The 26306-nt window shown below is 38.9% G+C and overlaps 1 protein-coding gene across 1 annotated transcript; it reads right to left on the bottom strand.

Annotated features, from left to right (window-relative positions):
* Window positions 1-850: 850 nt before the first annotated feature.
* LOC107886476 (uncharacterized) lies at window positions 851-6640 on the bottom strand. The gene is made up of 15 exons (XM_016810447.2): window positions 5913-6640; window positions 4868-5026; window positions 4626-4737; window positions 4379-4516; window positions 3567-3671; window positions 2816-2899; window positions 2462-2577; window positions 2226-2327; window positions 2021-2134; window positions 1875-1931; window positions 1709-1775; window positions 1556-1609; window positions 1331-1405; window positions 1224-1259; window positions 851-1095 (listed from the first exon to the last, which is right to left on the bottom strand). The coding sequence occupies exons 2-15, from the start codon at window positions 4885-4887 to the stop codon at window positions 997-999; spliced, it is 1179 nt and encodes a 392-aa protein (XP_016665936.1). The 5' UTR covers window positions 4888-5026; window positions 5913-6640; the 3' UTR covers window positions 851-996.
* Window positions 6641-26306: the final 19666 nt, after the last annotated feature.

Raw genomic sequence — 26306 nt, 5'->3', positions numbered from 1 at the left:
ATAAAAAGAAATTGGAAACTTCGTTTTTTAAAAAGATTGGGAAAGCAAGGAATGGTCCCTTTACTCCGCCATGGCCATGTGATTGTGAGGTCACCCCTTTTTATATCCACATTTCTTAAAATCCTATATGTACACGCCCTGCCCCGCATCACTTCTTGGAGCACTACATTTTCAGTTGGAGGACCATAAAGGAGTTGGAATTTATTGGACTCAGGCTACGAATGTGGTCACAAGTTCTTTTGTAACTACCCAATAACAATTTTAAAATTGCGTTCAAATTTATAGTTAATCATGACATCTATTTTTCCATTAACAAATGATTAATTTTTTTTATTTATGTATGTTTTTGTTTTCTCATTACTGATTTAAATTTGCGGAGTGCTTTTTCCTCTTTTACAAATCAAAAGGAAAAAAATATTATATATAATGCCATTTTAACTTTATTATTTTTACATATCACTCACTAATAATTCAATTAATGAACTGACTGTCACTTAAACTTCAATTTTTAAAATATACGAAAAATATAAACTACATCTACAATTGGAATTTCATAATTTTTTATTCCCTTAACAGTAGAAAAACAGTAATAATTCTTTTTAAGAGAAAAAGCTCATATTGTATAGATTTTATGCGAAACTACCCCCAACTCCGAAACTTAAACTAAAAAGATCAACTGCTTGAACCCGATTTTGCCTTTTTTTCAAAAAATACTCCTACAAGTTGAGTCGGATTGAAACTCTTATAAATTCAAATTGTTCTGCCCATCCTATTATTCCATCCTTGATTGGAGGGCCGAAGACAGACTAGCCATTGCCAATGTACGCAAAGTTTGGAATAAGAAAAGGAATTGACCAAAAACATATGATTATTTAGTAACAATGGGTACAAATATAATGTTCTCATCTACAGATTTTTTGTGAATAGGAAAGAAAATAAGTAGGGAAGGAAGATCTAATAATGAATCTAGGTCAGGTTTTCGAGTAATGGCTGTACCTAATGAGAAGTTGAATTTATCGCTTTATAGTACGACTTTTCCGCCCTTGAAAACCGCGTTTGGAATATTGTCCATTCCCTTTTACATCTCTCCCTTACCTGCCAATGGCATCCAGTCCAATATAGTGATTATCACCCACACTTTTGCATAAAAGTAACTTAAAATGACTACTAACAAATTTTAACTTTTAATTGATGGAAAAATGTAAGACAGCAATAGTGCATACCCCTTGCCATGGCGCCTTCCCGTTTTGTGACTCTCCCTATCAAAAGCAAATTGTAAGTGTTTATTATGAAAGGAAAAGATGGAAGATAGAGGGAAAGCTCTCAGTACCTGGTTCCCAAGAGAGGGAACGGATTGATGAACAATCCACTGAGCATCTACAACACCGATCTTCTCATGGGCGGGCTGTTTTCAATAGATATATCCCCACTTAGTGAATAGTAATCCAGTAATGAACAAAGAGATCTTTTCTAAAAGTATGTTTGGGGAAAACAAGGAGAGATTAAAGGACATAACAATATAAAGCGACAGAGCCAGAAACAATAGGATGCTAACCTCTACACATTTTCTGAGGGCAAAATCAAGACCCCAACCATGGACTAAGTCATTCTACAAATTATCCAACAAAAACAATAGAGTGAATATGCCAAGAAAACAATGGGGAAAAGAGCAATGTTAAAATGAACAAGCTAAGAACAACCTCCATACCTGAATCATATGCCATACACACCGCCATGCGTCACGTGAGAAAACAGGAGCCATTATCTCCACAAACCTACATTCACGAAAGAGAAAAGGATACTTAATTTTAAAAAAATCTACGGAGATTTAAGGCATGATATATTAAAACGACAATGCTCAAAGCTATACATACGCTGCACAAGGAGGAACATGTGGATGATTGCACCAACCCGGTTTCTCCTCTGTTTCCCTGAACCAAAATTCAAAAACAAAAGAAGTTATTTTATCATTCAATGAATTGATCCAACTTCAATGATTCCGGGGCCTACTGTTTCTTACTTGTGAACTTCACGATCTCCTCTCCTTTTTGTCATTTGCCAGGTTAACCCTTTATTCGGTTCCAAACCAGGCTGTGAAATCTCTAGTCCGTGCTTCCTCACCAGTTTGATGTATCTGAAAAGTGAAATAAGTAGAAACTACTTTTAAAAAAATTTCATTTTAAAGGAAACAGGTTAAACAAACAATTTGTTTGTCCAAGACTAACTCTTCTGCATTGAAATGCTCAACCCCCAAGTCCTCATCCCAGATGAATATGTAGTCATATGGAGCCACGATATCAGGGTGCAAAAACCTCTTGGCATACCACCTAGGTAAAAATAAAGTAAAAATTTATACCAGTTAAATCTTTAAAATCATTAAACAATCCAATAATAACCAGTCATTGCATCCAATCCTGCCAGCAAAAGGACTTGAATTTGAAAATCTAAATTAAGTACTTACCATTTAGTCTGCCTCCGAACACTCACATGTATTGCCTGCTTTGACCACTCAAACTCATCCCATTCAGTTGTTTGACCATCGTAATGAAAGAGAAGGATGGTAAAATTCCCTGAAAACTGTTGGAAGCACATTTAGTCACAACATGCAATGTGCACCACACAATCACATAAGCATCAGAAAATGCCATCCCCACCTAAGCATCCTACCTATCTTCCAGAAATGACTCCAAGAAGATGTGCATGAGGATGCATGTTCACACAGGCACTCAGGCACAAACTCAATCATACTTAATGCAGACAGATTCATAGGTGCACACCCACAGACACACACACAAATATATAAAGACAATGATACCTTTTTAACTGCAGCATCAATATTCTTTCGTTGATTATAGCCAACAGTAAATGTGACAAGATACTTTGGAGTGCTGGTCAAGTCCTGCAGATGCCAATACTGTCAAAACCGAAACCCGAGGAAAAGAAAAGGCCACAGTATGTTTTATTCTTATCATATTTAGTTCTTCGTTAAATCTATGGACTGGTACAAATAATAATGGTTTTTATCAAGTGAATGGAGATTAACAATGCAAACAACCTCTCAGACACTAAAATCTGCATTTCTGAGATCCTGAAATGTATTAGGCATTTGAAAAGGTTTTATGCTTTAGGAACAAAAGATGCAGATATTATTTCACCCTATAGCACCGAAACTCTTGCTTCCTTGACGTTAATTAACTAATCCCCTTTTCCTTCTTTCCAGGCTCGATGAGAGTGAGTTATTTCATATATCCAGGTTCACTGGCTATTGGCTAAGATACCAAAATACATCACTACTATTCCCCTCCGCCACCCCAACCCCACCCCTTCCCTTTATTATGTATCAAACATTCAACAATTCCACATTTATTCAGTTGTTTCAGTTAGAATTTAGCAGACACCCGGTAGGTTTTGTAATAAGAGATGTTTCCAAAAGTTTTAGAAGTGATATATCATTTCTAAAACTTATTCGGTCTAAACCAAAGCAATTTATCTTTACAGACCAGAGATAAACTTATTCATGTGTGCATTAGAAAGTTGAAAGGAATTCAGGGTTCAAGTAAACACACCTCATTCGGCTTGCCCCACAATCTGCGTAAGTATAAGTCTGATTCAGCTTTAACAATTCCAGGTGGTAGTCTTTCTGCACCTCGAGGATTTGATGGGACCCAAATCTGCATCAGTCATAAAGGAAGCATAAGAACTTGGCATATTAGAGTAGCACTATATAATTCGGGTCCTACAAAATCATCAAACATAAAAATCACATCATTTAGGAACATGGTGATAGTAAGAGATGAATCCAATGATGCATCTGGTTATGCGAGAAATTGCATATAAATATAGATGAAAAATGCAAATGTTCATTCAAGTATTGAAACATGCTGGGCTAAGAACAAGCAATAGGTGCCAATTTTTTTTTCAAAATAGTGTTCATTCAGTTTTCGAATGGATGTATTCTAGAGGTAAACCAAGGCATATATGTATTACCATGAGAACTATCAGGTTTATTTTTGCATGAAATGGAACAGAAAATGCTCCTACATTCAGGAGCTTGAATGGCATGTGAACCACACTATCCTTGTTTCCCCGAGGAAAAACTCCCACTCCCTCTTTAAAACTTCAAAGAATACAAAATGTCATGAAAAAAACTATCCAATGAATTCTACTGTCCCCTCAAATACCAAAACTTTGGTAAACAGGTAATACCAGAAAAGACCAGTCAGGTATTGAAACTTTACAGGACGATAATCTCCCGAAGATACCTGAAAACTGCTGTGAAAAACTATCCAGAACCTTATTCCACAAATTTTATTTACTAACGTTAAACATTAAGAGATTTGGTTCAATGAACCTGTATCTCCAGATCCAGTAAAAATACCTTCTTTGATGTGGCATTAGCAGAGCTTCTATTATTATCAATCGGATGCTGCAAAGGAGTTGAGCCTGAGGGGACTGAGTTGGTATATTCAGTGTATTTGATATCAATGGTCGTAAGAATGCCAGATGATATATTGAACTGCCAAATTCAGACAGCACAAAAGTTCCATTACGCAGATGAGAAAGATCATTATTGCTAGATGCATAATAATGAAAATAAAATTAAAAGGGGGAAATGGTTTGCCTACCTTTGTTAATGACAATTTTGGGAAAGATAATCCAATTAAGAAGCCAAAAACTACTCCAACAAATGTTGTCACAATAAGCCTCATGCTCTCATTTGGCTTTCTACTAACCGTACTGCAGTCACCAAGATGGAATAAAAGTTAAATAACTTCCACATCTAAGTAACCTTTTCTATAGATATACACAATAAGACACAATATAAACTTTATTCTTTTTAATTAAAAGGGCGCCATAAGTCATGCACCTGCGTGTAAAGATCCCCATTCTATTTAAAAATTCGTCTGAATTGTATATTCACAACAAACTATGGGCAATTCAGATTGCAAGAGGCTTTGAGCATTAATTAGCAGGCATTCAGTTGCCCATTCTCCATGAAACAAAGAGAGACCCTCAGCAAAAGGACCTGAATAACAAATTTTATTATTAAAACTAAAATGATGAAGCAAAACAATAGTTACAGTTAAAAGAAACCAAGATGCACACCAACAAGAACTGAGATTCAAACAGCAACTTCATGGGAATGGCACCTAATTCCAAGCTGATATCCTAGTTGAATCAATTTTACCAGTTTATGCAGACAGGAAAAGACAAGCTAATTACTCCGGCCTTTAACACTTAACCCAAGGATCTTATTATATTGTAAAAAGATGTAAGAATCCCCATAAGAAGCGTCTAAGAACCTCTTCCACATAACGCAACAAAGTAAGCAACCATGTGCTATCCCCTGGACAAAAGATCACGGTCGCCGGACAATCACAAAACCAGAGAAATTCCTATCATAAATTCTATTAACTCCATAATCAAGTAGACATGTGTCTTTCCCTTCTTTTCTTTTTTAACTAATATCCGACAATTGTAGAATTAAAAAACTGCAATACCGAGATTTTATTTTATTTTAGTTAATAGCATAACCTTGCGTTGCTTAGGTTGAAATATAATACTGAACAAAATGACCAAAAACATAAACCTGACCTCAAAGTTTGCTTAAAATCAGGTTTTATTCCTTTAAAAATCTCAGATTCAACTCCTTTCCTATTACTTTTTTTTGGTCCAATAAATTTCAAACAATAAATAAAATTTATTAACCAGATAAAAAAGAAAAGAAAGTAAGTAAGTACGAGCAAAAAATGGATACACTAAAATAACGAATCAAAGATTCAAAATCTAATTAGAAAGGTTTAAAATAATTGAATGATTATATAGGCTGCAGGTGAGACGATGAATTTCCTCGAGAAACAAACGGAAAACTAAGCTAAATGAAAGAAAAGAAACTACAAATATTTACTTACCTGAATGGAAAGATAATTGAGAACAACTGAAAAGGATCTGATGGAAACTGAAACTGTATTTAAAATGGCTCTAAATCACGAGAAAAATCACCTTCTCCTCTTTAACTGAAAATATGCAAGAAATAAGTTTATGCTTCTCTCTCGAGAATTGAGAGAACGAACTTCTTGATTGCCTTACTAACAGAAAAAAAAATATAGAAAACTTGAAGGAAAAAAGACCTGAAACTGAACGATGAATTTCAGTTTCCCCAAAAAAAAAAAGAAAAGAATTCTATCCTTTTTTTCTGTACTACTTTTTGGTAGAAGAAAAGAAATCGTAAAATTTTAAAAAATCTGGGGAAAGAAACAGAGAAAATGAAGGAAAAAGAGAGAAGATATTAGAAAAATGTTTCTACTGTTTCTAAGTTTTGATGAGCAGAGATTGAAATTAGAATTTGGGTTCTTATTTTTTTCGCTATATAAATATTTAAAAGAAAAATGTAGTTAATATGCAAATAGTACCCTGGAACAAAGTTAAACATATATATTAGATGAATGGATGAATGGGTGAATGGACAGGTGCAATGGGGGAGGTTTTGACATTCAAATTGCCAGCCCCCAACTGAAACTTCCTAGATTTCCTGCCAACTAATTTTCTTAACCGTCTTAAATTTACTCTTCTCATTTTTGTTTTGGGTGTAGGTGTAATCGGATAAAAGCGTGTGAAGGAACAAATGAAAAAAAGTTACGCATGTGCCTTTCCTTTGCCTTTATATAAAATAAATAAATCAAAAAATATAATTCATGTTCAATTTTTTAATCAATAAAAGCACTTTATTAAAGTTTTTTAAATGGTAAATATTACTTTAAGTATTGCCTTTACGCACCCATCAACCGGACTCTTAAATCAAATTTGAAATTTCATTCCGTTTTTTATTAGACTTAAATCTAGAGCTATAAATGAATAGCGCCTTTTTTTTTTTAATTTTCATAGGTCTCGATTATGAAAATAGTAAATAATAAATAAATTCCAAAGAAAAACAAAATAAAAGCAATTTATTGAAGTTTTTAAATGGTAAATAATAAATAACAAATAAATTCTAAAAATATATATGCGTATAATAAAATTTAAACTCAAAACACCAAATAAACACTCTCTTTTACTACTGATTGAATCACTGATGTCATAGAAAATAATTTATTTTTGTTGAGTAACTTTCCATTGTGTCTCATTAAAAGGGATAATCGAATATTTATATACATGATTATTGTTTGTGGAATTGATGTTCTTAGTAGACTTTATGCATGTACAACACATGTACTATTTTAGGCTACTTGCTAGACTTCGTGTCCCCCATATACGAACTCGGATATATGCGATTTGAGACAGCGAGTTCCCTTGTGAGCTCCCCCTGTGAACTTTCAGGTCGCGGGTTGGCGACCTAGACCTTATCTAATTCTTAGGTTGGTGATTATAAGTACATAACAATCTAATCATCCCTATTGGGTTTAAAGAAGGCTATAAAGTGGCACTCCTTAGAGCCATCACTTCCCATTTATATAGCCTTGCTGAGTACGCAGCAACTACTGGGACATGACGTTAACTTTTCCACGTGTACGAATAGATCGCGTCTGTTTGTATCTGACCATTGGTGTTTCTCGGTCATTTGAACTGTCAAAACACAGGGAAGAGAAACTTATTTAAAAGAGGTTTTTGGAAACCCTAAACTCACAATCTTAACATTTCCTACAAATAGGCTTGATTGAGATTTTCTTCAAGGTAACATCTTCTTTCCTTTTCTTTTCTTTCTACATAAAAAAAACATGTCGAAAATGAGGAGTGCTGATGGTCGAATAATTCTCTGTTGTCCACCGCGAGAGTGTGCTTCAAAGGTCATTATAGAAGCCAATTTCTTCATCTGTGCTACAAAAATATGAAGAAATAGGTCGAGTTTTGAGTGCACGGGAGATTCAAATCCCCAATTTTACTTGCAAATTTTCCATCCCTAAGAGGCTTCACAGGCTCAGTGATACTAGTGATGATAGCTTTCTGCTCCTCCTCCATGCTCTAGAAGTAAAGTTCCACTTGCCCTTGTATCCGTTCTTCTGTCATCTTCTTCAAGATTACCAGATTGCTCTTCGTTAACTCTGTGGGTTCTCTTGGTGGACCACAATGGCTTATTTTATTGATTACTGCCAACATAACAAAGCACCATGGCTCGTGGTGTTCCGAAGCTTATATCTATTAAAGGCCCAAAACCGAGGGAACTCATTGGGCTTTTACAATTTTTCCCCTTATGATAAAGGTGAGACCATAATTACGAACAAATGTGCTAATCTTTAGCTGAACTGGAGAAAATATATTAGGGTGAGATGTAGGCTCACAGACGGGTTTAGTTTTCCTACAGAGTGGTTCGCATCTAATAAGGACACGTGTTCATTCAGGCGAACTGTAAAGACAAATGGTAGTTCAGCCCAGTTGTAAAGGCTTCGTGCTAGCAATTTCCTATTATTGAAGATCTTATAACCGTGAGAAACGTATTTCAATTCTGTTTAGAGGACTTTAGCCTCGATAGATATAGGCGAGGTGACAACAGAGAAGTTTCTGAAGCTTTAGGTGCAGACCTTGAAAGACAGACATGGCCCTATGTAGCAAATGACACCAATGATGACTTGGGTCTAATTCTAACAAGATTTAAAAAGGAAACCAAGAACTTCTTTTACAGTTACTATAGGATAAGGCCTCGCCCCTAGATTCTGGTGATCTCCTCGCAAGTAGAAAGCGATACTAATATTAATTTGATAATTGATCCTTTTGATACTGGGATTGTTGGTGGTATAGGTACAACTCGTAGTTCAGAAGACGCCTCTGAGGAAACTACCAATATATCATGAGAAATTAACAAAGTTATGGACCTATGAGCTGTTCTAAGGGACATGCGCAAGAAGCACAGGATCTTCTTTAGGTTCACCTCTATTTTCTTTTCTGAAATCATGAAACCTAAGAATCTGTCAGCTCACATGTCGAACGCACACTTTTTAGGATTTAATTTCATCTTATGGGCCCTCAAAACTACGAACGCTTTTGACAAGCTCCACACATGCTCCTTCATAAATCCACTTTTCACCAACATGTCATCTATACATACCTTAAGTTTGTGCCTTATTTGGTTTCTAAAAATCCTGTACACTAATCTTTGATAAGTTGCTCCCATGTTCTTGAGACTAAAAGGTACAACTCGATAGTAGAAAAACTCTTCTTTAGTGATGAAATTTGCTTTTCTTGGTCACCCTGATCCAACAAAATCTAGTTATAACCTAAGAAAGTGTCCAAGAAGTTCATGAACCTATGACCTACAAAGGCATCAACCAAATGGCCAATCGAAGGTAAAGGGAAATTTTCCTTAAGGTACGCATTTTTCATTTGCCATTTGCTTTTTTCACCATAACCACATTCGAGACCCAATTTGGATACTTAACTTCCTTAATAAAAACTACTGATAACAGTTTAGCTACCTCTTGTCTTATTGTTTCCACCACCTACGGAGTGAACTTCCTCTTCTTTTGCTTAATTGGCTTTGTCTCTAGGAGTACATTCAACCTGTGGACGATTACCTGGGGGTTCACCCCTAGCATATCTGCTACTAACCAAGAAAAAATATCTGAATTCTTTCTCAGATAGTAAACCAATATGTTCTTTTCCTTAGTTACCAACACTGATGAAATCTTTATAGTTCTTTCTTTATTATCACTGAATAGCTGTAAAGTCTCAGTATGCTCTACTGTTTCGGGTTTCTTACTTCTCTCTTAATCGCTCATATCTAGGCTATCCAAGTTCAAAGTTTTTGTCCATTGTGAATTCTGTCCTCCAACTATGAGCTCACACGCTTGTTTGACAGACAACATAGGGCATTGCCTCGCAGTTCGCTAATCTAATTGTAAGAACCCAACCATTGTCCTTGTTAGGAATTTGATCTTCATGCAGAACGTTACAACCAAAATTTTTTTCATCTCATTATTGGATGCTCGAATATAGAATTGTACACCATGGGATGGTTTACAACAAAAACTGAACGTACTTCATAGTCGTGTGCTCGCCATCCTCTAAAGTGAACAGGTAAAGTGATTGAGCCCTTTATCTTGACTAGATGGTTCGCAAAACCATACAACGAGCTAGCTCTGGACAAAGTTTACTCTTTCAACTCCATTTTTTAATATGTTTCCCAATATATAACCTCCACTGCACTTCCACTATTTACAAGTATCCTTTTAATTTCAAAACCTACGATTTTCGCAGAAACAACCATCAGATCATTACCCTTTTAGTCGCATACCAACTCTTCATCATTATTACCAAATTCAACGCTCTATTTTCCCCACTGACATGATCTCTTAGGAGCGCTAACATACATCATGTTTCTCATATGTGCCTTCCTTTTTTCACTGAAACCTATATATTCTTTATTTGTACCTACAATTACATGGATTATACATTTAACCTTTTGTTTACCCTTAGGATCACCACACGAGCTCTGACCCTGCTAGGAAACACCCTGATCAACAAACTCGACTAGCTTGTCATTTTGTACTACTTCTTCGATAGCATCTTTTAAAGTGAAACAATCTTCAGTCTTGTACCCAACGTCATTGTGAAAGACACATCTATCTTTTCAGTTCGAACTTCTCGTGTTATGCCTCATTGAAGATGGTTTAAGCCTGATACCAAAACTCTTCACCTAGTTTAGAATGTAAGTATGTGTAGCATTCAAAGGAGTGTAAACTTCGAACCTACCCTAGGGAATGTATTTCTTAGTATGTTTTAATTGAGACCTTTGAAAAGCCCTAGGAGAATCACTCTGCGTCTTTTCTCCCTATCGCCTATCACCTCTTGTTTGCAATGACTAATTAGGAGGGTCATGCCTATTGCAAGCTTCCTCTCTGTTCTTAAACTGTCTGTTTTCCTTTTGAAAGGTGCCACATAATGCCTTTTTAATCTCCCCTACCTTTGCGAACTTGTGGGTTCGCTCGTATAGATTTGTCAAACTTTGTGGCCTATTATCAGTAAAGAAATACTGTACATGATCATTTTGTATCCCCATTATGAAAGCATTTATAGCCCACTAATCTTCTAAATTATTCGTGTTCAAAGTCACTGTATGAAACCGCTTTACATAATCTTAGAGAGAATCGCCTTTTCCCTATTTCACGGACATTAATCTCGTAGGCGTACTCATGATCACCCTGTGAGACCTAAATTTTCCTAAGAACATCTGGCCCAATTGGGAGAAACTTCGAACTGAACCTTGAGGAAGGGAGAAGTACCAGTCATTCGCACTTCTTTTAAGTGTCGTGGAAAAAGCTTTACATTTTGTTGAATCCGACACTCGCAACATATCCATATAATCATTGTACTGCATCAAGTGGGCTCGTGGATCTCTTCTCTTCTCAAACATGTCCTTTGGGACTTTAAATCACGTGATAAGTTTACTATTGCTATCTTAAGGGCCAATGGATTATTAGAACAAAAAAGCTAATCCATATCCTAGGACTCAGGGTGCAACGCTCTCACGTCTCATCGTAACTAGTCCATCTCATTTTTCCATTCTCTTGCATGCATGCCTGAACCATCATATTGCATATTTACAGTATCATAAAAATCAGAATTGTCAAGGTGTACCTTCCTTCTTAACTCCTCATTCTACTTTAGTAACTATTACTGAAAAGTCTGTTGTTGCTTGAATCGTGCCTCTTGCGTAGCCATTTGTTCTCTCATAAACTTTATCTTCTCCTGGAGAGTAAAAAATTATTGTGGCGATGCTTTTTTTATTTAAAGGAAGTGGTAGCCCGTGCCTAGAGGATATGTTCAAGTCCAATGGATCAGAAACTCCCTGATAAACCGCATTGTTAAAGTTCTTCAGTCGATCGACGAACTATCTGGGAAACAAGTTTACTTCATTAGGTTGACTGCCAAAACCCAAGGCTCCAGCTTGTCTAGATGAAAGATTGAAGGGGAAATTCTCATTTGGGTGAGCCATCCTAACTCCTGGTAATTTTTCTCAAACTTCATCGCACCAATTGTTGAGTAATTTTTCGTTGTGTCTTATTAAAGAGGGCAATCGAATAATTATATACATGATTATTGTCATAGAATTGACGTTCTTAGTAAACTCTATACATGCAGGAGACTTGTACTGTTCTAGGCTACCTATTGGACTTCGTGGCCTCCACATGAGAACTCCTTAGGTATATGCAAGCTGAGACAGCGAGGTCCCCTTGTGAGCACCCCGTGGCATGTGCTAGCTGAGACTGCGAGCTCCCCTTGTGAACTTCTGGGTCGCGGGTGGGTGACCCGAACCTTATCTAGTTCTCAAGTTGATGATTATAAGTACATAAAAATTTTCAATTCTTTAATTTATATTAATTGAGATTTAATTTTTGGATATCGACTTTCCTCTTCTCTTTGTTATAAAAAAGTTTTTTTAAATATAAATATAAAATTTAATTTCTTTTTAATTTTTAAATATTAACTACGGTATTTATCTAACTTTTTAAATCAATAAGTCACTTTGTTTCTATTTCTATCTAGTTTTGGAACTGGTGGTGTTACATCATAAACCACATCACTCATAATATTTAAATCTACCAAAAAAATGTTTACTGTTAATCCATGAATGCAATTACAATAAATATAATATATTGTAGAAAAAGCACTCGAACTCCAGTCTTTTAAATTAAGACTGTATATATATATTAATTGGATTATCGAAATGACGTCTATGTAGAATAATACTTTCAAAAGGAAAACATGTCGAATCATATAATAGTGTAAACCAACATGAATTAATTAGATATACTATAGAAAATGTAAATAATAAAGTATAGTAAATATAGGTTTTTTTTATGTAGCAAAAAATATATATAATTTTTTCCTTAAAATTATTTCTACTTTTTTTTTAGATGTTTGTGAGTACTAATTTAACAGAATCCAGGGGTCGTCTCTAATCAATCTACTTTTTCTTTTTCCAACCAAGAAAAGACGAGCATGACCAAATTCTTCCAACCTCCGAATGGGTTCATTACAACCATCAGCCGCTAATGCTTAACCGTGTTGTTTAATTAGGAGTCGTATAGTTTGACCCTGACTCATATTTCCTATTTCTTAAAATCATTGTTTAAAAAAAAATACATCATATGGAATAGTCTGTAACTGAGACAGGGGAGCCTAAGCCCCCAGAGACCATAGACTCATTCAAGTCAGACGGCTACAGATTAATTTTGGTTCCCAAGTCAGAAGTAGGGCATCTCTCGTTTGTCCACCAATATTAAAAACGTGGCCCCCTATCCTTATCACAGTTGCCCAAAATTTCATGACTTTATTTACTCTTATTAGACGTAGGGAGAAGAGTGTTTACATTAGGTACCTTTCCCTTTCCTACGGAATTTCCTTTTTTCTGGTTCTACTTTCGTATTTTTACCACGATTGCTTTGTTGTTCATTGTTCAATGCCCAACCTTCCTCCAATTAAATTTACTTATACTAGATTACTAATTTAGGGTTTTTTTATTAAAATTGGACAAAAAAATAAAAAAATATCAAAATGATATAAAATAAAAATTATGTACCAAAATAGTACATTTGGGGTGGTGCTGCCTATGGTAGAGGCGTGACCACCCCATGTCAAATTAAAATTCTATTTAAAAAATTAAAAAGAAAACAAAAAGTTTAAAAAAAAGTTGGCAAAAAAAGAACAAAAGCTGGCAGATCGAGGTTGTGCCTCTAGCAGAGGTGGCACCGGTTGTGCCTCTGGTAGAGGCGGCACCTTGATGGGACGGCTCATGCAGTAGCCCGTTTGTTGTTTTGTGTTGGGGACTATTATAAGATCCCCCATGTTTCAGCAGTAGAAACAAGAAGCAGCAAAGAGAAGAAGAAGGAGAAAGAAAAAAAGGAGAAGAGAAGAAGGTCTCCAACCCAAAAAAAAAAAACGAGGTGCCGCCTTTGCTAGAGGCACAACCGGTGCCACCTCTGCTAGAGGCACAACCGGTGCCGCCTCTGGCACCCCCTCGATCTACCAGCTTTTGTTTTTTTCTTTGCCAGCTTTTGTTTTTTTTTAATTTTTAAATAGAATTTTTTATTTGACATGGGGTGGTCACTAGAGGTGTTCATGGGCCGGGCCGGGCCGGGTTCAGGTCGGGCTCAACTAAAAAATCATGCCCATTTATTGGGTCGGGCCTGGCCGGGCCCAAAAAATAGGCCTAAAATTTTTCCTAAGCCCGACCCGGATAAAAATACTAAAACTCGGGCCCGGCCCGCCCCGCCCGTATTAATTTTTTATATTATTTTATTATTCTTTTAAATATATATAATACATCAAAAATACTAAAAATATCAAAATAAATATTTTCCAACAAATTGAAAATAAAATTTAAAAAATATGTAGACTTAAATAACACTAAGATAAATGCAACTTAACAAGCAATTACTTCTAAAATAATAAAAAAATTAACAAATGCCTTTAAAATAATAAGAAAATTAACAATAAAATAAATTTTATACAATATCCAAACAATAACAACAAAATAATAGCAACATAATAGTAAAATGGTAGCAAAATATGGAGAAAACAACAAGAAAATAACATTCAAAAATAAAAAAAAAATATGCAGATTTTTTTTGTCCTTTAGTGAATTCGGGCCGGGCTGGGCTGAAAATATCTTATCCGAGGCCCGACCCATTTTTTAAACGGGCCTTATTTTTTTCCAAGCCCATTTTTCGGGCCTATATTTTTGTCCAAACCCTCCCACATTTTTGGCGGGCCTTCGGGCCGGGCCGGGTATCTCGGCCCATGCACACCTCTAGTGGTCACGCTTCTGCCGTAGGTGGCACCACCCCAAATGTACCATTTTGGTACATAATTTTTGCTTTGTATTATTTTAGTTTTTTTTTATTTTTTATCCTATTTTAATAAAAAATCCACTAATTTACCACCTACGATGTGTAAGAAAAAAATTATATTTAAGTTGAAGCTTCAACATTTTGTTAAATATTCATATTTCACAGTAGTATATTCTATTTATTGAGGATCCATTTTCTAAAAATGCCCCCTTTTGATTAGCCAGTTTCCAAGGGGGAGAAGCAAGCCGAACCTCTGATCGGCCTAGACACATAAAAAATTCTCGGCGTCGAGAAAGATTTGAGATTCCGTAAGTAACAAAGTGAGTGCTTTCTAAGGGAAAAAGAAAATGAAATACGAACAACCGTGCTGGTCGTAATAGATCGACTTTCATGCTAGTTCTTGCTCCAGCATGAAAGTTCCATTTCAGGGAAGGACGACGTACCATGATACTTTCTGTTTTGTCGAGCCCTGCTTTGGTCTCTGGTTTGATGGTTGCACGTGCTAAAATCCGGTACATTCCGTTTTGTTTCTCATCCTAGTCTTTCGCGACACTTCAGGTTTACTTCTTTTGTTAGGTCTCGACTTCTCCGCTATGATCTTCCCAGTAGTTCATATAGGAGCTATAGCCGTTTCATTCCTATTCGCTGCGGGAGAGGCGACTTCTCTTTCACTTCATTCACGGGAGACCTACCAAATCTGCGCATTTCTATAAGTCATGGTCACATGTCTTGTGAACATTCAACCATCAAGAGTGAAGGTCAAAGGAATGCTTTTCTCACCGGAATTTCTTCTTTTCTTTTTTCTTTGGTCACGCTCTTCTCTTTATAAGGTAGGGTTTCCCCTCTCCGGAAGGATTCCTATGGTAGTCTAGTTCTCGGCAAAGCTTTCAACCAAATAAAGAAAAGAGATAGTTGTAGTGCCTTCCGTTTCAAGGCAAGGTTGAAGAAAGACAAAAAACCTAACCAGCGAAACCAAAGCTGACGCTTGCTCTTAGAAGAGGTTTTTTGGCCACTAAACTAAGCGCTTACTGGACGACTTGATCTTGATGTCCCCATAGATCCAGGATGCCCGACTTTCTGGCAAAGACCAGTCTTGCTTCTTTTTTTTTCTCTTTACTTTTGCCTCAGACGCTAGAAAGATTGCCACTTCTATTATAAGTAGAAACGCGGATGGAGAAGACTCTGAAAGACTCTAATTTTTCGTGTTCTCGCTAATCTAGGGAGCCTTTCCACAAATAAAGCTTTGAACTGGGACCCTATCTTCAACCATTCTTGTAGCGGGGAAAGTCCTTCTGACACGGCAGGAGCACGTTTTGCCTCGAAAGTGACTTAAATAAAGTCAAAAAAATATCATCTCGTAACTTTGATATTTTTCTTTAAAATGGGCTGTGGTGATGTCAGAAGTCGTTTCTATATATTATTTTTTTTCGTGGTTTGCTTTTTTATCCATATAGGGACATATCCACACCAATTTTTTATAATTAAATTGCATAAAAGGAGTCAAACAAAGTAGTGGCTACGGCGCGTCGAGGCACTTCAGAGCGGGCCGACCTAAGGCCTGGGACTGCTTCTTCCTTATCGCCCGACTATTGCATCGCCTTGACTTGGGCCGGGAACTCAAAAAGAAATTGACCTTGAGCCTGTTAATTAAAGTCAACCTTTGCCTTTTAAAACAGCTATTGCTTGTCTTTCGGATGTTTATTTCAAGCTGGATGAAAGTGGACCACTGATAGAAAGGTCTTATAAAACGTCTGAACCGCCTTATTAAATTAATTATTAATTTGGGGTTCTTAAGAGCTTCCTGTTCATCCGCCACGTTGATTTTTCCTTCTTCTATGAAATCTTGGATTTTTTGCTTCAAAGTCTAGCTTGCATCCGTCGCAAGACCTAGTCCCCTCTCATTGGGACCTAATAAAATTCAACAGGAGCGGGATTCTCTAAAAAGCCAAGGTCGCGGGAGAGGCACTGCTAAAGAGGTTTAGTTCAAAGCAAAGGTAGGAACTGTAAATAAGATATATATTGAAGTCAAGTCATTCGTGGACTGTAATCGATTAAAGGGATCACAAAAGACGAAAGGGAATCAAATTTATTATTACTTAAGATCTCCCAACGCCTCCATTAACCAATTATGGAGAGGTCGGAGAAGCCTCTGATTGACATAGTTTCCTACGGCAAACACCCTCCTCCTGCCCGCACCAGACTCAACTGAATGCGTGACATTTCGATCGGGCACTAGTAATTATTTTGTTTACTTGTTTTCGGTGAGAGAATCTTTCCTTTATCCGTCTCAGCCAGGTGCATGACTTTCCCCAAGGCGTATTAATGATTTCCCGCTGTAACCCTCTCGGCATAGGCCGGGCCGCTTGAGAGCTTCGATACAAACCTCCGCTATTATTATACTTTCTACCACGGAAACGTCGATGGGATGTACTTCGGTGCAGAAGCCATGATCGGTATAGTGAGGCTAGCTTTCCCTCTTGACCTAGGCTTAGGCTGGTATAGAAGAGTGGGAACAGTCTCCAGGGTATGTGTGATATTGGTATTTGAAGTCTTCGGGTTCTGCAAGGTGAATGGCAGTGCTATCAACAAAACCTTTCCTTTGTTTTTTTTTTCAACTCTTAGCCTTCCATGACCCATTCCGAAGGCGCAGGCTTAAGAAGAATTGGGAATGAAATATCAACTCCTTAATAAGTCTACTCCTATCCTATTTTGTAGAAAGCTAGCCAAGGTTGTTAGCGACAATTGTTTAAAAAACAATTCGAAGCGAAGATTTATAATAGAAAACTCATCGTAGAGAAAGTTATGGATGGAATGATCTCCTCTCTTGTACCCCACGAAAGCTGAAGAATGGCTTTAGAATCTTTCATTCCGCTGCTCCAAAAATCCTTATTTGCTGCGTTACATGTTCTCCATTATTCTTCTATCATAGGCTTGTCAGGCTGATTCTTTCGTTTCAGAATATAATAATAATATTATTCTCAGAGCAGAGAATATCCCCCCTTTCTTTCGGGCTCATTTTCGCAAGCTTGAAGAAGCGAGCCCCTATCAGAAAAAGCCATTGCGAATCCATCGTTCTATGGTCGCCCTTTTTCGGAAGTAGGGTAAGGTGATTCAAAGTAAGCTAGAGAAAGCTATCCTATAAGCTAGCCTTGTATGAGTAGGAGTAGGAGTCGGCCAGTGAGTCTCCCCCTGGTTCTAGAGTGAGCAAGGTTATAGAGTAATTCCGAGCTGAGATTGCCCATTTTGTTGTGCTAAGCATATGAAAATGGATAACTTCTTGACTTGCTTCTTCTCCAGAGTTTTCTTGGTCATCAATACGACCTGTCCTTAATAGAACCGATCTGATTCTCTAAACAATCGGAATTTCGTACTTCTGTCGGATCCTCCTTATCTCCTGATTGAGCTTGTGTAGGTAGATGTTGCCTGGTAGGGCCGATCGCTTCGGGTCGAAGCCAGGTTTCATTCGAGAGGACTTAGTCTCGTTCCTATAGTTGCCCCCCAAAAACTGGGTTTCACCTCTTCCCTATACTACCAAAAACCAGAGGCCCAATTCCCGAGGCAACCAGCAGACATCATCTGGCTGGGTCTTGCCGGTATCAACAACGAGAAAAAAACAACCAAATGGAAACAGCAACTAACTATGGCTCTTGGCCCAGACAACGCCAAAGCAGGATCCCCGAGCTTCTCTTCTATCTTGCGGATACATACCAAAGATTGACCATTATTCCTCATATATTATTCCTCATCTATGTCCACCCTAAATTTTAATTAGCTGGTGACGAAAGACATATTCCGATGCATTTTAATTCCCACAATCTGAAGGCTATTTGTTCTCGAATATGCGAGATGGACAAACTCGGCTTCATCTAATGCTTGCTCTCATCTTGCTAAGCCATTATCACTGGGGCGTTCGCTAAGGTCTCCTTGATTTTCGCAAAGGCTTGTCGATGGAATGCTTGCTGGTCAAACATTAGCGGCTAATGGACAACATGTTCGCTATGACATATTAGCTCATCTCAAAAAGATTCCTACACTCCTCAGCGTATACGATGCATTGAAGATGTCTGCAGAACTAAGGATGTCCCTAGTATATGCATTAACGAACCCAGAGGAGTTTTCTAATGATAACTGTTTTTCTTTCCTTTGAGTAGATGGGGGGCAGGCTCTGAAGAAGGGTTTACAGAGACAGGGCAACTGCGGAACTCACCTGGACCTAAAGGCTCCTACATACTGCAGCTAACCTCGTAGGGATCATTACGGTTGTTTGCATCGGCTGGAACTTATTCTCCAGGAAATACACTACTTCCCCTAAGAATAGATTAAGATAAGAAAATAGTTTCAAACCTTTATGCATGCACCTCCGTATAAGTGCTGCGTCAAGTTCCGGCCAGGATAATTGGGAAAGATCAAACCAATTTGAACCGCTCACATCACAATAGTAATAGCGTAATGGCCGTAAGTCGGGGGACGACCTATTAGAGTGTGTTTTGATTTTAGATTTAAGAATTCCACAGTTCAGACAGAGACGTTGTTGAGTATGTGGCTTGACTTACTCCAGGGTGACTCAAGTCTCGATTGAGCAGTCAGTTTTCATAGTCACGGGTCTTGCTTTAAGCTTTTTCTACGCTCCAAGAAATTGTATAACTTGGCACTTGGGATCGTTCAAAAATCCATTTCCCTGGAGCTAGGAAAACCCCTATTTACCGGGTCTGGGATCGATTTCAACTCGGATCTTGCCTGGTCTTTCTCGCCTTTCTATACTATGCCTTCTACAATTAAAAGGGAAGGTTTTCCTTAGGATGGATCCCCCTGTTAACTCTTCCTCATAGCCGAGCCTTCCCCGAAAAAACCTCTTTCTAACTCTAATTACCAGCTCGGGGATCTAATCTAAATATACATAGCATCTTTGTCAGTGGTAGCTTAAGTTCCTTACCTGCTATTGGAGCCATCATCACTACCGCAGACTTGTTTTATAGCTTTCAACTGAGCGGCAGACCCGACGCGACTGACAGATAAGCCGACGTTAATAGCAGGTCTAATTCCTCGATAAAAGAGCTCTATTTCCGAATAGATTTGTCCAAACAAATATGCTCGGCTGGACTCTTTTCTCGTATGTCCAGAAAATGTTGTTTCGATACAACTCAGCTTGCTGCATAGCCTTTATTTCTCGTCTAAACACTCCAGATCAGCACTTCCCTTTACTCCATAGGGCCGAAGCTTTACTAAGAAAGGCTTTTTTTATAGGGAGAGAGTAAGGGGGAATCAATCGCACTGATGCCCCTATGCTTTCTGCCTACTCGGACTGATTGGCTTAAGACCGGATCAAATAAAGACAAAGGATATGTCAGTGACCTGGCACGCCAAAGCACTCTCCGAGGGCATGGAATGTCTAATTTTTCGGTCAGAATCGTGATAGTAATGTCTCTGTTAGATTCTCCGGTTGAAATACGAGAAAACTCCATTCAATTCTCGATGGAAACGGAGTTTTGCGAATTCTCCCCAGAACTGGAAGATCATTTCGGACCGTTTCATAGTCATAAAATTTTTGAACCACGATCACGAGGTTGGGAGAATTCAAGGGATTCGGCTCTTGGGTCCATCAACCTTGCAACACTAATCCCTGGTGGGGTTAGTGTGTATCGTACTGATCTAGAGCGGAAGGAGGAGCATATTCTCAACCCGCGTAAGAACATTGGGTTTTTTTCCCTCTTTTTCTGCTCTCCTTGCTTTAACTAAGGAACTGCCTTGAAGTAGGACTCTAAGAGCTCTACCTTAAAATGAGTCAAAGCCTATCTTGTCTTTACCACGAGTCATTGTCGATATAGACAAAAAGTTTTCTATGAGTACAGGATTCCCCAAACTTCACTAGACCCGCTCACAATCTACTAAAGGGGTAAATTCGGTTCGTAACCTTTGCGTAGCATAGTAGAATGAAGGCTACGCACCGACGCTCTCTTATCTATTAGTCTAAACGTCTTCGCAAAGTCGTCCCCTCTATTGATCGAACCCTCAGTTCGAAGGTCTTCGTCAACATGTTACGAGGCTACCATAGTGGAGGTAGAGTTTAGTAAGTAGGCCTAGTTCCCTCCTTCCCATTTCATAACAAGTATAGCCAGCTCTATTGCAAGCCCGGACTTGTTTTCCCGGAAATAAGTCCAATAATAAGCTAGCAAACCAGCTCCTGTCATGTGCGATAGTCCGGCCAAAGAGAGCGACTGGTAGGGAAAAAGATTGGATATAGAGTGGAAGGCAGAACGAATCCAAAGGCTAATCTGACACTCTGATAATCCCAGGAGAGGAAAGTAAGGATCCTATAGCCTGAGTCTCAAACTCTGGTAGTTCTTGTTAGTGATCCGGGAACAACACTTAACGTGGGAGAAGGAAAACCTTTTCACTCTCTTTCTAGCTTGCTAGAAGAGATAGATACGGTACAGAGAGGAGAGTTCAGGTCAAATCCTGTCGATAAAAAATTCCAGCTTATAGGATCGTGGGGAATGGGGGAATTGGAGAGAAAGGTGGAGCTTCACCAAAAACAAAGATTTCAGTCTAAACTAAAGGGGTAGTGGGATATCTGATCCCAACATCAAATCAAAGATGAGAAATTCCTTAATGAGTATGAACCTCTTTCGCGAGAAAATAAAATGTTTGGGGAATATTGGTTATTCTTTTTTGGATGATATAATATAGATGGTGGGAACAATGAAGTTGATTCTTCATCTGTAGGTTGAAATCCGTATGATTTCTTTTATTGATCTACTGCTAGCTTTCGCTTATTCGATGCACTCACATCCAACTACTTAAACTGGGACGGGACCAATCATGTTGATTGCCTATTGGAGCAACAAGCAACGGATTGAGCGCATCTTTCCCCTTTCTATTAGTAAGGTTGTCAAAAGGCTTTCCGATTGTTTGATTGCAGGGCGTTTAGACTTGACTAATTTAATATTTAGGGCAAAGAGCATCCGCTTTTATAAAAAACTTTTAGGCTCTCTCTCTCGCTCTGTGGCCTTGTGTAAAGCCTTTCCGCCCATTATTATTATTGATCTTCATTCTAAATGAGCAAGTCGAAAGCAGTTGAGGTGATAGCAATAGTAAGCAGGGAAATAGAAGCAAGAAGTCTTCAAAAAACTTTTGTGTAAGAACTATTCGCTCTTTGGGGTAGGCCTTTCGTACTCAAATCCATATGCGCTTCACTCTTAGCTAGACGAATGCCTCTCACCTGAGAATCCCTTCTGCTACTAGTGGAAATCCTTGCTTTGAACTGACTTAATAGGGTGGGGCGGTTAATGAACTAATACGACTTTCTAGATGGATGCAGGAGAACACTTTGCTACCGCTAGCTTCTTACATACTTATTTAGCTAGGCTTCCTCTTATACTGCTAATAAGCTGACTACTTCGAGTGACTTTTTCTTCGGTATGAAGAAGAGGCCTATCCTGGTTAATTTTTATTCATAAGGGGACTGAGCCTAGGGGGGACGGGGAAGCAAAGCTTAGGAATTGACAAGAGGACAGGAATAGCTAATCCGCAAGGAAAGGACAGGAAAGATAGATTAGATTACACCCCTATCAGTGCAACGGCCGCTTTCAATGAATAATGAACTGTGGAATACCGGGATGTGGAATTCACTCATTTATCTTTTTGCTCTTCCTACTTATGTTACGTCATGCAGACATCTAAATTTTTAGGCCGCAACTAATTCATCTAGGGCAGCTCTCTCAGTTGTGGTTAGCTAGTGTCATTGGCCTTTGACTTCTTACCCTTGGTAGGGTGCTTGGACAGAGTAGGTTGGGCACCTCTACGTTGGGGATTCAGTAGGAGGGTGCATCACTGGTGCCTCAGGAAGCTTAGTAGCAGACTGCGATTGAATCTTTTCACGTAGTTTATCTGATGTCTAGCGAAGCGCGCTGACCCAAGTAGTCTAGATGAAAGCTCGACCAAGAAAAGAAGGTTTTGAGAAATCGGAGTTGAAGCTCGGCTAACAATGAAGTTGAAAAGCCAATTCCGGAAAAGAAACTCACTCTTAAGCAGGGGCTGCCCATAGCTTAAAGCAGAACTTACAAGCTTCTCACTGACCTCCGTGGGAAAGCTAAGTGCCCTATTTAGTAAGGCGCCCTCTCATTAAGCGAATCGGCCGTTGAACTCAGGGGTTTATCTCATCTGAAGATACCATTGACTCGGTGGCAGCTTGGGTTCGCTTGCCAAAGATGCCACTATCATTCTATGTATCTTCTGCTTTTCAAGGTATTGGAGACTTAATTGGCAGAAGGGCTCAAATAAATAGGAAGACAAAATGGTCATTAGTTCCCCTAAAAATACAAACTAAATGTAAGTCAAGAATACAAAACGGTCATTAGTTCCCCTAAAAATACAAAAGCTCGGGTGAGGGGCACGAAGCTTTCATACTTAAATCGATTCACGGGGAAGTTATTTTATAAAAAAAATCATTTAACGGCGGGGATTATTACTATTTGGGTCTTTCAAAGGCCTTTGTATCTATATAGAAATAGAAACTTTGAATCAAAGCGCTACGTCCCTGGTTATCTTACCTTTTATTCGATTCGTTGGGGATTCTCCAGGCCTTTACCTCCTCTTTAATCTGTGTATGTACAACTGGGGAAACTAATCGTATAGTATTCTCTCCCAGGGAGAATGGGAACCCTCAAGCCCACTTTCCCACCCCCGCCCTGTAGAGGGAAATTTACCTGTGAATGCGGTACGGGCCAGTGCTCTCCATTTCACTCGAAACAAGAGTTCCATGACTTGTTCACTTACATCACTGAAAGGACTACGCTTCCTTCCTTTCTGCCAGAACTGGCATTTCTCATTCCTTGCTTTACCGCCGAACTTGACTTAATGGATTGACTGATTGTTTAGGAAAAAAAACCTCCACTTTGGCAAGGTTTTGCAATAAGCAAATCAATTCCCTTAAGTTAAACGAATTCTCTTTTTAAAATGGAAAGATCTTACCTGCTCTCCTAAGGTACACGAAGTTACTGGCCTATATTGAAAACTTGCTTGCTCACAGGAGGTGAGACCGAACGGCATCATGAGCCACTCATACGGGCCCTCCTTTGTGCTGAAGGCCGTCTTCCATTCGTCTTCCCACCCAACCAATACCATGGTTGTATCCACTTATCAAATCCACCTTTGAGAACGTGCGCCTACGCCCACTCAGAACTTGAGCATCGGGTAAAATCAATACAGTTCAACGCTCTACTTTTATATTATCCGTGTGGACTCAAAACCAGAGAGATTGCGATAGAAAAAAGTACTCTCGAGTGATCGAATGACTTAAAGAAAGCGGGTCGACGCCAGCTATAATGGTTGAAATCATCGCTCGCAGGTAACCGTTAGCGGGCTACAGTGCCTCATAATAGTCGAAAAAGTAGGGTAAGACCCGGGAAATGAAATAGGAGTTTTCATGTCAATCTAAGAAAGAGACGGCTTGACTTTATTTGTCCTTTGCTTTCCCATCCTTGGTAGCTAGGCCTGGTAGCATCTTTGCTAGTCTTGTCGAACTAGAAGCTATATACTAGGTTTGACCTGACCATGGGAAATTGACTTATTAACCCTTCTGCCGGGCCACTTTGCGGCCTTCGGGGCCTTAACATCACTCCGAAGTTCCCACCTTTCGTCTCTCGCCCGTCAACTACGAGTCGCTCATTTAGTAAATAGCGAGTGGAGTGCATAAGCCCCTTTAGAGATAGAGGCGAGTACTAAAATTTAGCGTAAGTCAAGTACAGAACGAGCCTTGTCTACGAACCTCGTCTTGCTTGCTGCTGGCATTGCGTGGTGGCAGGACCGATAGGGGATTGGCTCCGGGTGTAGATAGGGTAAAATCTGCAGGGGTCATGCAAATACATAGGCCCCTTCCCCTCTCTTTTGGATGAATGGGGTGGTTTAGAAGGCACTTTCCGATCTACGGTCCCTCGGAGCGAAGGGTTAGGCAGGTAGTATGGGCCCTCTGACTTCCAACTATGTGCTGTGCAGTTGTCGCGAAGCGAATGAAGGGAAGCTCTTGATCCGTAAGATAATTTTCGGATTCTGTCTGGAATCTTAATGATTCTTATGCTTTTCCTACGAATTCCACAGGATATTTTAGAGGCGATTGACTAAATTACACCGAAGAGCCCACTTGAGCAATTTGAGATTTTCCCATTGATTCTTACAAAAAAATGAATGATTGACGCTCTTTCTTTTGTTCTTCCACCCCTCCTACAAAAATGACCCGTTGTACTAAATATCGTACGATCTAATATAATAAGGAAATGCTTTCATAAACTCTTCTTCCTCTTGCCGACTCTGATAGTGACTGCTGAAGAAGAAAAAAAGTCGTTCTTCCTTCTTTGCAGTTAGCTCTCCAAGTAGGTCACCGACGGCGAGGGGAGAGAAGTCACTAACTAGAGTGCCAAGAAAAGCAATTGCATGTGTCAAGCATAGTGGCATGCTCTGTAGACGGGACCGATTCACTTCACTCTCTTTCGCCTTCACTTTCAACCAGAACAAGAGAGAGCTTCACCGCTACGATGCTCCCAAACATACCCAAGCGCCCTCCTTTCCAATCAATCACTAAGAAAAATCAATACCAATCAAAGGGTTGGCTTTGGGCGTTGTAAAGCTTCGTCTGTTATTTTTTCGGCCCCAGGGGAGTTTACTCGACCTATTCCCTAGTCTCTCCTCTCCTGTGAAAGAAAGAGGTTGATGCACCCAGCTACTCGAAGTAGAGCTTTCTTTGTCCCAACACAGTTGGCTAAGAAGTCCTTCCAACCCGATGTGAGATAAAAGATAGCTAGGGCGCTAGATGAGATCTGTAAATAACTTATTTAAGGACGACGAGTCACGCCCTGTAAGGTCAGACCGTCAATCATCGGTTCAATTCTGCTCGTATCCCCTTTTTTTTCTTTGCTTGACTCTTATGAAACGCTGAATGAGCAGCGCCGTTTGTTAGGATCTTCTTTCTCGCTGTAACCAGTAATGTTATGAAATAAGTAGAGCTCCCTCTGCTGGGTAGAAATCCGATCTAGACTTACAGTAAGAGAGAATCAAAGGTACGCAGGTGAGCCCCCGAGAAATGGACGTATAGCCGGGGATAGAGTTGGACCCTTTACTTCAACACTTAACAGATTTCATATCGCTTACAAAGAACATCAGGATGAAGTCCAAGGCAAAAGGATTCGGGCTAGTTAAGGTCCATCCTTCAACTAAGAAAGGGCTCACCTTTCCTTCGAGAGAGATTTGCTCTTCTTCGATAGAAGGGCTATTTACTCTTGTTCTCAAGTTGTGGTCAAGGTTTACATTTTCTCGAAATCAAATTCTATTAAAGAAAGCTAATATGCAGTGGCTTGGTTAAGGGAACCCACTGGAGCCGTAGCGAAAGCGAGTCTTCATAGGGCAATTGTCACTGATTATGGACCCGAACCTGGGTGATCTATCCATAACCAGGATGAAGCTTGGGTGAAACTAAGTGGAGGTCCGAACCGACTGATGTTGAAGAATCAGCGGATAAGTTGTGGTTAGGGG

This window comes from Gossypium hirsutum, chromosome A03 (assembly GCF_007990345.1).
Source record: "Gossypium hirsutum isolate 1008001.06 chromosome A03, Gossypium_hirsutum_v2.1, whole genome shotgun sequence".
NCBI classification, from domain to species: domain Eukaryota; kingdom Viridiplantae; phylum Streptophyta; class Magnoliopsida; order Malvales; family Malvaceae; genus Gossypium; species Gossypium hirsutum.
Note: the sequence above shows the minus strand (reverse complement) of the source record. Positions and strands in the feature narration are given on the sequence as shown.

Bases quoted from the DNA above. Each gene is read 5' to 3' on its own strand.
- LOC107886476 (XM_016810447.2), bottom strand. From the start codon at position 4,887: ATGGGGATCTTTACACGCAG. The intron at 2,578-2,815 runs GTATCATTGTCT...TGCTTCCAACAG, and splicing joins TTGATGCTGCAGTTAAAAAG to TTTTCAGGGAATTTTACCAT. The intron at 1,932-2,020 runs GTAAGAAACAGT...ATTTTGGTTCAG, and splicing joins GGAGATCGTGAAGTTCACAA to GGAAACAGAGGAGAAACCGG.